This window comes from Chiloscyllium plagiosum, chromosome 5, assembly GCF_004010195.1.
Source record: "Chiloscyllium plagiosum isolate BGI_BamShark_2017 chromosome 5, ASM401019v2, whole genome shotgun sequence".
Lineage (NCBI taxonomy): Eukaryota > Metazoa > Chordata > Chondrichthyes > Orectolobiformes > Hemiscylliidae > Chiloscyllium > Chiloscyllium plagiosum.
In genome coordinates, this window is record NC_057714.1 from 25,392,676 (window position 1) to 25,405,984 (window position 13,309).

The window sequence follows — 13,309 nt, forward strand, 5'->3', positions numbered from 1 at the left end:
TCTTAATGTCAGTTACCCTTACTAAATCAACATGAGATACTTCTCTATGTTAATTGTGCTAATTATTTTGCCTATCAGAAACTATGTATAATATTGAAGTTTTTCCCAAATGATTTGATGACCACAGGGTAAGGGAGCAGAGGTGCAAACTAATAAAAACGCAAACTTTGGACTGATATTAGGGAGTACATCTTCACACAGTGAATAATATTGTGATTGAAGACAGTGGTAAAGATAATTTATGTTGATCATTTGTACCAAATTAAATTCATTGTTACAAACACTCTTTTATTGCTTTTTATGAATAACCGTAAACAGAATCTCATAGTCTGGGAGCCATGGAATTTAATCCAAGCTCATTCACTTGTCTGCCAAGTTTTTAATGTTCTATTTGCTATCACAGCAATCACCATGAACTCTATTGATTCTAAGTGCAGATAAATGGCCATTGCGTGACTTATCAAGAGCGAGTTGCTGTGCAGGGGAAATCTTGTCCAAACATTGTTTGATTGTGACTTATTTATAAGTGTTGAGGCTTTGAAGCTATATTACTACTGTTGTTTTTGTTTTGTATTTTCAATTCACATTATGCTAAATTGCATTTTACATCAAAAGTGCGTGAGACTTCAAAAAGCAATGACATTTCTAACTTTTCTTGCTTAAAACTTGGATCAATCTGGTATTATTGGAATCTAAATGTAAATGCTGTGTGGCGCTATATGTATTTAAGATCCACTTCATGGTGTTTGCAATTGATAAACTTGCAATTTTAATTTGAAAAAGTAATTCAGAGATAATTATTTGAAAAGCCTACCTTATATTTGCCTAAAAAAGTTACTTAGTCATAACAATTTTAAAACAAAAAATTCTCCAAACTTTCAGTGTGTTAATTTCTGTCATTGAGTGAAAGACAAGCAAGCCAATTTGTATTTAAGTAAGCTGTAGATGCATTTGGTGTGCTTCCCTGTGTGGCTTCTTCTCTGGGATGAATTGAGTCTAATCCAAGATTATCTGAGGTGCTCAGCCATCATTATTTTTAGCTGGAATTGAATGGATGTGTTTTTATCATCCTGTCCATGCATTTTATGTTGATATACCTATTTCTTAACAGTTTTTTTAAAAACTTTTGCTATTTGGATGTTTCAAAATGTCTTAGTAAGAAAACCTTGACAAAGTCAATTTCAGTTGTAATAACACTTAATCATGTGAGATCAGCAGTAGAGTTATTTTGCTTAACAGAGCTAATTTGTTTCTTTTACATGTTCTAGAAAAGATCAGAAATGAGCTGTACTTCATTAAATTCCTTTGGGTTTGTATAACGCGTGGATATAAATAATGTGTACTTTTGTGGCTTGGTTGCATTTCTCTCACCCTTCAGCCATGTATAGTACACACGCAAACCACCACCACGCCATTTCCCCTCCTATTGCCTGGGCATTGTTACTGATTATATTTGTTGATCGGGCTCCAAAAACATGAGGGCCGGAGTCTCAAATGCTTCTCGGTTCTCTCAAGCTTATGGGCACACTGATTAATATTGAAACGATCATCCACTTTCCCCTAACTATTACAACAATTACTTCCTGATAGTGTATGAACTGCTGAATGCCAATGTTGAGAACAGAAGATTATTTAAATGTATTTCGCTGAGTCATTTTTATAGCTTCTGTGTTGTAAACAATACCCTACCTACGCACACAAATGTAATTTTGGAAGTGGTGCTAAATTGACACATCATTCTGCACAGAAACTTGATTTTGTAATACCATGTTCAATGTCTGGGTAGTGTAGAAGGACTTGGAAGGGAAATATGGAATGAAGGATGCTTGATGGTATCCAGGCCATTCTGATCGATTTATACATTAGAATTGCTAATTATGGTTCAGCAGTACTGTCACTGAATTAAAAATACGTACTTGTATTTCTGACTTTGAATGTGGTCAACCAGTTGAAGTATTGAAAGCCTATGTTGTAAATGCCTTTTGAGAATGTTTTGCATTTAACATATTTATGTACATTGGGCAACTACAACTATAAATCTTACTTTATTTTCTATCTTCCATTGTTGTAAATATATTATTTTAATGATACACAGTGATAACTCTTCAAACCTGTATTCAATCTTCAAAATATATCCCTCTACATCAGAAGTGTTACTTTTCAATATGACGTGGAGATGCCAGTGTTGAACTGGGGTGGACAAAGTTAAAAATCGCACAACACCAGGTTATAGTCCAACAAGTTATATACCTGACAAAGGAGCAGTGTTCCAAAAGCTTGTACTTCCAAATAGACCTGTTGGGCTATAATGTTGTGTTGTTTGATTTTTAACTTTTCAGTATGTCAGATTAACCCAATTCCCAATGTGCTGGTCTACATAGAATTGACAAGTACTGATATTGACTCAGTTATTATTTTACAGCAGCCAAGTGAAAAGATAACAACATTGAAATTATTTCTTGCAAAATTTTCTGCCTTCGAATATTTTAATACCATTAGATTGCCCAGGGCTTGGATTGCAAATATTAAATTAAATCTATTTTAGAATGTTCTGAAGAAGGGTCACTAGAAACCGAAACATTAACTCTGGTTTCTCTCTATAGATGCCACCAGATCTGCTGAGCTTTTCCAGCAATTTTTGTTTTTATTTCTAAAGTGATGGTGTTGAGGATATATACGTTTGTACTTTGAGTGTTTTGAAATCTTTCACGTTGTTTTCTACATAAATAGTTTGTTCTATTTTATGTTCATTTCTATTGTGTAATAAACTGCTGTTTTATTGTTAAATCAAATGCATTGCAGAGTTGTGTTTCAGTAAAAGACAGGTGGTTTGATAATTTTTTTTAAGAAAAATCTAAATTGTCTAGTAGTGTCACTCTCTAGAATAGCTCTCATGGTAGATATTTTCAGATTAAGGTCCACTAGGAATTGACACTGTTCAGCTATGCTACTGGATGTGATTTCAATAATTACAATAACTGGTTTCCTGTGATTTCCCAGATTGATCACATATTTGAACAAAGGTGACAAATTATTATGGAACTTGTATTAGCTGCGAAGGCCAAGTTGTGAAATCTTTGGTGTTCATAATCAGTTTGTTATTCAGTATTGACCAAGGATTTAACTTTTAACTCAGATTAAAGCACTAGTTTGACATAAAGCACTCAAACTTCATTTTATCAGGTACTTAAGAAGGTATGTTTATGTATTCAGCACTTACTCAGTTATCTATACCAGTTATGCTGAGGAAAATCTATTTTTTATCAACAATATGATGTTCAGTTAAACTTACTTTTGTGATCACACCATGTTAAAGACAGCAGCTCTTTGGGTCATTAATATTTCATTGATTTTCACTTGCCTAAAGAACTCCGAGTTGACTGGGTCCACACAGCACATTATTCAGTCTGACACCTATAGTTTGATGCTGCATAGTTACAGAATTAGTCAAACTGCATAGAAATAGACCCTTCGGTCCAACTCGTCCATGCCGACCAGATATCCTAAATTAATCTAGTCCCATTTTCTAGCATTTATCTCATATCCCTCTAAATCTTTCATATATGTAAACTTGTCCAGTTACCTTTTAAATGTTGTAATTGTATCCACTTTTTCTGGCAGTTCATTTCTCCCTCAGGTCCTTTTTAAGTCTTTCCCCTCTCACTTTAAATCCAAGCCTTTTAGTTTTGGACTCCCCCGCCTTTGGAAAAAGACCTTGGCTATTCACTATGTTCATGCCCCTCATGATTTTATAAACCTTTATAAGGTCACCCCTCAGCCTCCGACACCCCGGGGAGAAAAAGCCCCAGCCTATTCAGACTGTTCCTGTGGTTCCAACCCTCCATTCCCAGCAACATCCTTGTAAATCATTTCTGCACCCTCTCAAGTTTAACAACATCTTTCCTACAGCAGGGTAACCAGAATTGTAAGGTATGTTCTAAAAGTGACCTCGCCAATGTCCTGTACAGCTGCAACATGACATCACAACTCTTAGGCTCATTGTTTTGACCAATGAAGGCGAGCATGCTAATATCCTTTCTACCTGAAACTCCACTTCGAAGGAACTGTGCACCTGCACCCCAGGTCTGTTTGTTCAGCAGCACTCCCCAGGGCCCCCACTTAGTGTGCATTGGCATGATATCAGAGCCCAAACTGGATAGTTGGCTGACATAGCAAGAGTCCAAGATAGACCTTAAAGACCTTGCCTCAAGCATAATAAGCCACTGGACTATGCTCTGTCTTCTAATAGATTTGTTTTGTTTGTTTGCTTTCCTCTGGAAACTCTGTTTCCAAGATGTTGGTGGAATTTCCTGACTCGCTACAGTTTTTATCAGGCCTACTTAAACAGCTTTGGCAATACTATGGCTTTAAGAGCTGTATTTTGTCCCTTTTTCTATGAAGAAAGGTTGTGACAGAGGTGCCAAGCAGTCTGTTCCAAAGCCGATAAATTATACAGCTTGTGAGGCCTTCGTGTTTTTTTTTTAAAAGTTGGAACAATAGAAGCAGCCTGAATGGGTGGGGGCAAGCTCCTATAGAACCAAGATATTTTTGTTTTAGCCTTCAATAGTAGTTGCTGGGGTCTTGAAGCTGGATGTAGAACCTGTTTTACCTCCCTCGATTACAGGAAAAAGCTGGGGTTTTCTCGTCCTGCAGTTGAATTGTATGTCAGCCAATCTGTTTTACTGAATTTGCCTTTGTCAAGAGTGTGCTTATTATGGGATGTTACTATATTGGAACAGTTACTGTTCAGCAGTTGAACAATCTATTACCCTGTTAAGTTTTCCAATGAAGTTATTCCAATTCTTTCTTTTGTTGTATTTTAACTATAGTGTATGAATAAAGTGTGTTTAGATTCAACATTGGAAGTTGACCAATCAAATTGCATCCAGAATGCAACGCCTGGCACTTGCCTTTAAAATAAGAAAGTTCAGGTCTAGGCTATCTTCTAATATATTTTTGAGGGGGTTAGGTCTCCTCAGTAATACAGCAGGAATTCATGTTAAGGAACTGAATCAAAGAATCTATTTTCCTGACCAACTCTTGCTCCTCCCTCAATTATTGTTGGTTTGACTTTATTGTGTGGCAGTTAAAGAAGAGCTGCCAGCTCTCCAGAATCTCTCCCCTTCCTCTACCTCCTTACTCATCTCTCTATCTCCCTCTCTTCCCAATGGATTTTTCTTTTAATGGTTTTAATGCTCATTCTCTGGCATTTCTCTTCCCCCCCCCAATGCACACACATCCTCCCCCTTCATTTCTGCTCCATTCTTAACTGTTCCTTATATAATAACAAATAGTAAGTATAGGGGCAGCGCTGTGGCTAAGTGGTTAGCACTGCTGTCTCACGGTACCAGAATCCCAGGTTCCATTCCAGCCTCAGGCGAATGTCTCTGTGGAGTTTGCACATTCTCCCCGTGTCTGAATGGGTTTCCTCCAGGTTCTCCAGTTTCCTCCTACTGTCCAAAGATGTACAGATCGGGTGAACTGGCCATGCTAAATTGCCCATAGTGTTAGGTGCATTAGTCAGAGGGAAGTGGGTCTGGGTGGGTTACTCTTCAGGGAGTCAGTATGGACTGGTTGGGCCAAAGGGCCTGTTTCCACACTCTAGGGAATCTAATCAAAAAAAATTCTCAGTGTTGAAGTACCTGTAGTGATGTTATTTAGATTAAACATGCCAGTTGCCCTTGTTGTGCATCTACAGGCTCAGCACATCAGAGTGGTAACACAAATAAAAGCAAAACATTGCTAAATAGTTCAAGTATACAAAATACAGATCTAACTTGTTGGCATTGAAGTGCGTGGACGGTACTGATATTGATAAGCAAACTCGACTTTAATATTGGCATCGGCATGACTGGATTAAATTACCCTTTTATAGGTTAGCTGTAGCTATCTCTGATATTCTGTTTTATTGAGTGATCATTATATCATTCACATTTAGTCAGCAGTATAATTGCTCCTTCATTACTAGTTGTGACCCTTGCCCTGATTATGTATATATTTTTGAATGGTTATATCAACCCTGTGCTACCACAAAATAAATAAAAGCTGACTATGCGGATGTTTGTGGTGCTACACAGAAGAGCACCATACTGTTTGACTTTAAAGAATTTCTTTTTAAAAATGGTTCTATTTTATTGACTGGAAGTAAATAGCTCTGCTAGGAATATGTTACTCTCCCCTTAAGCTAACTTAGAAACAAAACTAACAGTCTGAGCTAATTCAGTATGATGTTTACCATCAGTACAGTTGTGTGCAATTGCTAACCAATCAAAGCAATCCTTCACTATCAGTCTGCTGGAGACTTGGGAGATAGGCCAGGAAAATCCAAGTGGTGGCAAATTTTGATAATAGTGAGGGCTGAGATTTTCCAAACTCAAAATAACATAGGTCCAGTGTGCGGTGCTAGGAAAACAGCACGTCAGATAGCATCCGAGGCGCAGGAGAGTCGACGTTTCAGGCATTAGCCTATGAAAAATGTGCATATTACATAGGAGGAAGTGCTGAATGTCTTGAAACGCATAAAAGTGGATAAATTCCCAGGACCTGATCAGGCGTACCCAAGAACTCTGTGGGAAGCTAAGAAAGTGATTGCTGGGCCTCTTGCCGAGATATTTGTATCCTCAATAGTCACAGGTGAGGTGCCTGAAGACTGGAGGTTGGCTAACGTGGTGCCACTGTTTAAGAAAGGGGGTAAGGACAAGGCAGGGAACTATAGAACAGTGAGCCTGATGTCGGTGGTGGGCAAGTTGTTGGAGGGAATTGTGAGGGACAGGATGTACCTGTATTTATAAAGGCAAGGACTGATTAGGGATAGTCAACATGGCTTTATTTATGGGAAAACATGTCTCACAAACTTGATTGAGTTTTTTGAAGTAACAAAGAGGATTGATCAGGGCAGAGTGGTAGATGTGATCTACATGGACTTCAGTAAGGTATTCGACAAGGTTCCCCATGGGAGACTGGTGAGCAAGGTTAGATCTCATGGAATACGGGGAGAACTAGCCATTTGGACACAGAACTGGCTCAAAGGAAGAAGACAGAGGGTGGTGGTAGAGGGTAGTTTTTCAGAATGGAGGCCTGTGACCAGTGGAGTGCCACAAGGATCAGTGCTGGGTCCTCTACTTTTCATCATTTCTAAAAATGATTTTGATGTGAGCATAAGAGGTATAGTTAGTAAGTTTGCAGAAGGTGTTTGGTATGCTTTCCTTTATTGGTCAGAGTATTGAGTACAGGAGTTGGGAGGTCATGTTGCAGCTGTACAGGACATTGGTTAGGCCACTGTTGGAATATTGCATGCAGTTCTGGTCTCCTTCCTATCGGAAAGATGTTGTGAAACTTGAAAGGATTCAGAAAAGATTTACAAGGATGTTGCCAGGGTTGGAGGATTTGAGCTATAGCGAGAGGTTGAATAGGCTAGGGCTGTTTTCCCTGGAGCCTCAGAGGCTGAGGGGTGACCTTATAGAGATTTACAAAATCATGAGGAGCATGGATAGGATAAAGAGACAAAGTCTTTTCCCTGGGGTCGGAGTCCAGAGCTAGAGGGCATAGGTTTCGGGTGAAAGGGGAAAGATATAAAAGAGACCTAAGGAGCAACTTTTTCACTCAGAGGGTGGTACATGTACGGAAAGGGCTGCCAGAGGAAGTGGTGGAGACTAGTACAATTGCAACGTTTAAAAAACACTAGATGGGTATATGAATAGGAAGGGTTTGGAGGGATATGGGCTGGGTGCTAGCAGGTGGGACTAGATTGGGTTGGGATATCTAGTCGGCATGGATGAGTTGGACCGAAGGTCCTGTTTCTGTGCTGTATGACTCTATAACTCTAAGCCCTTCATTAGGACGCCCAACATATCGATTCTCCTACTCCTTGGATGCTGCCTGACTTGCAGTGCTTTTCCAGCACCGCACTCTCTATTCTAGTCTGCAGCACCTGCAGTCCTCACTTTCTCCTCAGAATGACATAGGCATTGGCAAGACTGTGGGAAAATAGGACAAAAATAGAAAAGTTAGATTCTCATCGACACAAAGAAATTGTCCAAATTTCTATCTATGATATCAACAGCTGTTTAAGAATCCAACTTGTGAGCAATAAAGATCCTGAAAATAATGTCTTATTTATTACTTAATCTCACCTTGTTTATAAACAGGTTTGCTATTTTCCCAGGTAGTGGTGAGAAACTAGATGTCAGGGACTCTTACTATGAAAATCTGAGAGGGTACATGGAGGCTCAAACTTGCCAGCATCTTCTCTGGACATCCACCTTAGTCATAATTCCCCAATATCTCAGGACACACACCATGGGCAGTGACCATCTGCACCTCCATCCACAAAGGCTGGCATCGACCAGGCAACAGCCTTACCACGTCATTGCGGCTCTTGTCAGACTAGCTTATGATATTGTGCAGCTCCTTATTGCTGTACTTTAGACCAAACCAACACATTCCATTCCAAAGCTTCTGCCAGGCCACTTTGCATGCAGGAACGGTTGCCATATTGTGGATTGGAGCTGGGAACATCTGAGGCCTCTTGATTTACTCTCTTTGTGTTCACTGACTTTGCATTTATTTGGATGCTCGCAGCATCTCTGCCTTGCTTTACCCTTTTGTGCATTGATGCCTCATTTTGAACTTAGAAGCTCATGGTACTTGTATAGTACAGTCACAAAGCAGGGCTCCTTTTCATGGTTGTCAGCAGTGATCAGTCAAAGGGGTGAACATGTTGTTATATGGCTCTGTGTTACATCAATTTCTCATCTACAGCATTTTCCAGCAGTTGCTGGCAAACTGCATATGCTTCAACCAAATAGCCATATATCCAAATCTAAGGAAAGTAAGATTGAGGAGATTATCAGTAGTCAGTGGGTACTGACTCAGTAATCAACACCTTTGTCTGATCCCAAACTATGGGCTTGGACATGGTCATTTGACCACTTGGGTCATTCAGGTCAGGAGTTCCCTTTCATTACAGTCTGGGAAATAGGCCACGGTCAGTTGTTGAGGTCCAGGGAAACTAGTTAGGACTGTAGTGCTAAGTCAGGTACACAGCTGCATAGATACCAATCAGGAGTTTGGTCAGTTATTCTGTCTACAGCAGATGAGAGGGAATGAGCTGTGAAAAACAGGTAGAAGCTTGGGTACGTTAAGAATGCATTCACACTGGTGATGGGAAAGCAGACAGCACTTGACATTGCATCTTCCCTGGTTGCTAACCTGCTCACAGTCTATCCTTGAAGGGATTGAGCAGATAAATATTGAGCACCCTGTCCCTCTCTTTTTTTTTTACCCTATTCTGAACCACTTTCCCACATAATGAGAAAGGGCACAGACTGAGATAAAAATAGCTGGCACAGCTGTCAGTGTTGGTTCCATCTCTGAGGATGCAGACACTGATCCCTCAGAGGATATGCTGGCAAGGTTAACTCCTGCATCCTCCATTACCTCCAATACTGACCCCCTTGCTGGCTACCTTCGAGAAAAGGTGGTGAGGTTCCCCTGGTGAGTGTGCAAATAGCACATGATATAAACCAGGCCAGAGCCCCTCAAAACCTTTCAAGAATGTAGACCAGATCCTAATCTTCTAATTGTTCGAGGCAGGTGAAAGTGTATGTTCCAGGAGTGATGTAGCTGATCCAACCACTCCGTTTTAAACAAAAAAAAATATTTACAGAATACCCGCCTCAGGCAACTGACTGTGTGGAGTTTGCACGTTCTCCCCGTGTCTGTGTGGGTTTCCTCCGGGTGCTCCGGTTTCCTCCCACAGTCCAAAGATGTGCAGGGAAGGTGAATTGGCCATGCTAAATTGCCCGTAGTGTTAGGTAAGGGGTAAATGTAGGGGTATGGGTGGGTTGCGCTTCGGCGGGTCGGTGTGGACTTGTTGGGCCGAAGGGCCTGTTTCCACACTGTAAGTAATCTATCTAAAAAACCTAATGAAACACAAGCAAAAGAGAACAGAATACAGAATACTTAACCCATCCGAAAACCCAATAGATTATCTCAATTAATGATGCTGTTCCAAATTTCTGAAACAATCCCCATTTACACCCCTTGGCAAAAAAGGTAAAATCAAACACAGGGTCTTAAAAGAGAGAAATTCAGCATGGAACACCTTCTTCCATGTGGCTGTTTCTTTCGACCAGCAGCCTCAAAGACCGACTGCTTGCTCAAACCAAAGAAAAGGTGAGTTGGGAGAACTGGCCACTCCGTTTCATTGTCCAAGTGTTTCTCTTAATTTAAAAGCCTTTTGACTCAGGCAATATCTGTTGGCTATAATCAAATTGGCCCTAAAACGCATTCAAACCAGACACGGCAGAACTTCTGTGTCTGGAAAAAAAAAACAAGGACAGAATAACCTTGTTAAAGGAGCAGCATTGTCACACACACAAGACAGGGAGAGTTATTAGTCTAGGGGATTGGGTCGGTGAGAGTGAGTAAGGAAAAACACTGCACAGTTGAACCCAGAGTGAGACTTGTACTGATGGGGAGAAAATTATGTGTGAATGTGAACATTACCAGGCAATGACCATCTCCAACAAAAATATCTATCAATCCCCCCTTGATGTTTAAAGACATCACTACTGGTGTATCAACATTCTAGGGATTTGCATTGACTCGAAGCTGTACTGGACCAGCCAAATAAATAATGATATTAAAAGCTGGCCAGAGACTAAGAATTCACCAAGCCTCCTCCAGAAGTACCATTGCAAACCCTCAAACCATTGCCATTAAGAAGGACAAGGGCATCAGATGCGCAGGAACATCACTGCCTACAAGTTTCCTTCCAGTTCTTTCCCATTCTGAATTGAAACTATAATGTTGTTCCTTCACTATCATGGGATACAAATCCTGGTACTCCTTTTCCAGCAGCATGGTGGACATATCTACACCACACAGATGGCAACAATTCAAGAAAGTGGCGCACCATCTTCTCTATGTGATTAAGTACTTTGCCAGTGATCTCACATCCCCAAAACAAACAAGGGCAAACTTCCCAGGCAAAATCGAATTGTATCGTAGGAAGTGATGTGTTCACCCATTGAATGATTTTGAACCTCATTTTTTAAAAAAAATATTTTGACACCACACTGTACGAGATGCAACTATATTGCGGAGAGCATTTCAATAGGCTGAAATTATTTATTATGAGCTGCTGTCTTCTACTTCCCAGCTGTGTTCTGTGACTCATAGGTTGTGCACCTCACTTACAGGAAATGTTTTTAATCCTATTACTGACCTATTTGGTTGACTTCTGGTATTCTTTTACTTTGCAGGCTCTCAGTGGATTTGTGCTGGTGATTACAGCTGAAGGTTTAGTTTTTTATGCATCCTCCACCATCCAGGACTATCTGGGGTTTCACCAGGTAGGCTTTTTTTCTCTTTATTTGTGTGTTATAAATGTATAAGGAACTCAAAATGAACATCTCATTTATTACAGTTCTGGAGTTCCAAGTTTATATTCCATGGTTGCATGTGACAGCTTGCGTGTGAAATTCAAGTTGGACCTGAACAATCTGATTGCTCTGGTATTTCCTTAACTATTAACTGACGCGGAGATGTAATTTGCTGTCTGTCAAAATAATTACATTTATTTTTCAGCAGTTATACCGGGCAAAGGTTCAAAACTGTTATTTATTTATTCTTTCACTCTGAAGCTAAAAAATACAATACACAGCAGAGTTGATTGTTGTTAAACTAAAAATTATTGCAATTGCCTGAAGAAATACTCGTATGGCTCACTGTATGAAAGCATTCTTAAAAGATTTTTTTTGCAGTGGTTTACAGAATTGGAACTTGGGTTTAATAACTGAATTTCAAAACCGTTAGGCTAATGTGCGTTTTAGGTCTTTGGGTTTTAGGTATCAGTTATACCAGCCATGGTATTGTGCAGTGAGAGTTAACACCAAGTACAGTTGTTGAGTAAAGTGTGGTTAGATTTTGGGAGATAATTGGAGCAGGATTTATAAACGTGTTCCCACCCCATTTTAAAGTCTCAGAGATCTATAGTGCTGAAAAAAGCCGCTTTGGCCTATCACATCAGCACTGGTCAAAAACAACCACCTAACTATTCTAATCTTATTTTCAAGCACTTTTATGCATTGGCATTGCAAATGCACATCTAAATACTTCTTAAATGTTATAGGGGTTCCTGCCTTTACAACTCTTGCAGGCAGTGAGTTCCAGATCCTCACCACCCTCTGGGTGAAAATGTTTTTCATTGAATCTCCTCTAAATCTTTGCTATTAACTTAAATCTATGCCCCCTAGTCATTGATCCCTCCATCAAAGGGTAAAAGGTTTCTCTCTGTCTAACCTATCTATGCCCCTCATATAATTTTATGCATGACAATCTTATCCTCTCTCAATCTCGTCTGCTCGAAGTAAAACAGCCCCAGTTTTTCTAATCTCTCTTGATAACTAAAACTCTCCAGCCCAGGCAACATCCTGCTGAATCTCATCTGCAACCTATGCAGTGCAATTACATTCCTCTTCATGTGGTTCCAAACTGCACACAATACTCTAGCTGTGGCCTAACCAACATTTTATACAGTTCCAGCAAAACAGCCCTGGTCTTACTTTTATTAGCCAAGGCATAGACTTTAAGTATACCATTTACCACCTTAACGATGTTATCCACCTAACCTGATAATTTAAAGGACTAGTGTTCGTGCACACCAAGGCCCTTTGATCCTCCTGGTCCCTCTGGTTATCATATCTTTCCTAGCTTTATTTGCCCTGCACATGTACATTGCCTTACATTTATCCAGATTAAACTTCATTTGCTCCTGATCAGCCCATCTATATCCTTCTTAGTCTAAGCCTACCCTACTCAGTATTTATCACCCTATCAATTTTTGTACCATCTGCAAACTTACCGATTAAACCCTCCTACATTCAAATCTAAATCATTTATATAAACCACAAACAGCCAGGGCCCCGACATTGACGCATGTTGGGACCCAGCGTTAACATTGAAAGTCATATATTTGGTCATTCTTTTATTTCTATCATAAAATTCACTTCCCTGCATTTCTAATGAGGTAATTCAAAACTTCATCTTGGACACTTTAGGTTTTTGGACCAGCTGGAGTCCTACATAAGCACTTCCTGCTTCTGAATGTTCATCCAGAGCAGCCACTAAATCATTTTGCAGTGATTTGAGTGCTCTGTATATTCATCTAGTGCCAAGTTGCTTAAAGGCTGCCTGCCTTGGTTGTCATTTCAAAGTGCGATGGAAGCCAGCAATCTCAATGGGTAGACATTTTTTGACTGGAGTCCATGGCTAAAGTTAGCTGGTTACATTCAGTATCAAGTCA

The 13,309-nt window shown here is 39.9% G+C and overlaps 1 protein-coding gene across 1 annotated transcript in view; it reads left to right on the forward strand.

The window, feature by feature from the left end:
- LOC122549768 (aryl hydrocarbon receptor-like) overlaps positions 1 to 13,309 on the forward strand; it is a 187,566-nt gene that overhangs the window by 107,905 nt on the left and 66,352 nt on the right. The window contains exon 4 of the mRNA XM_043689763.1: positions 11,268 to 11,357. Within this exon, the coding sequence (XP_043545698.1) occupies positions 11,268 to 11,357 (90 nt within the window). The remainder of the gene's footprint in view (positions 1 to 11,267; positions 11,358 to 13,309) is intronic.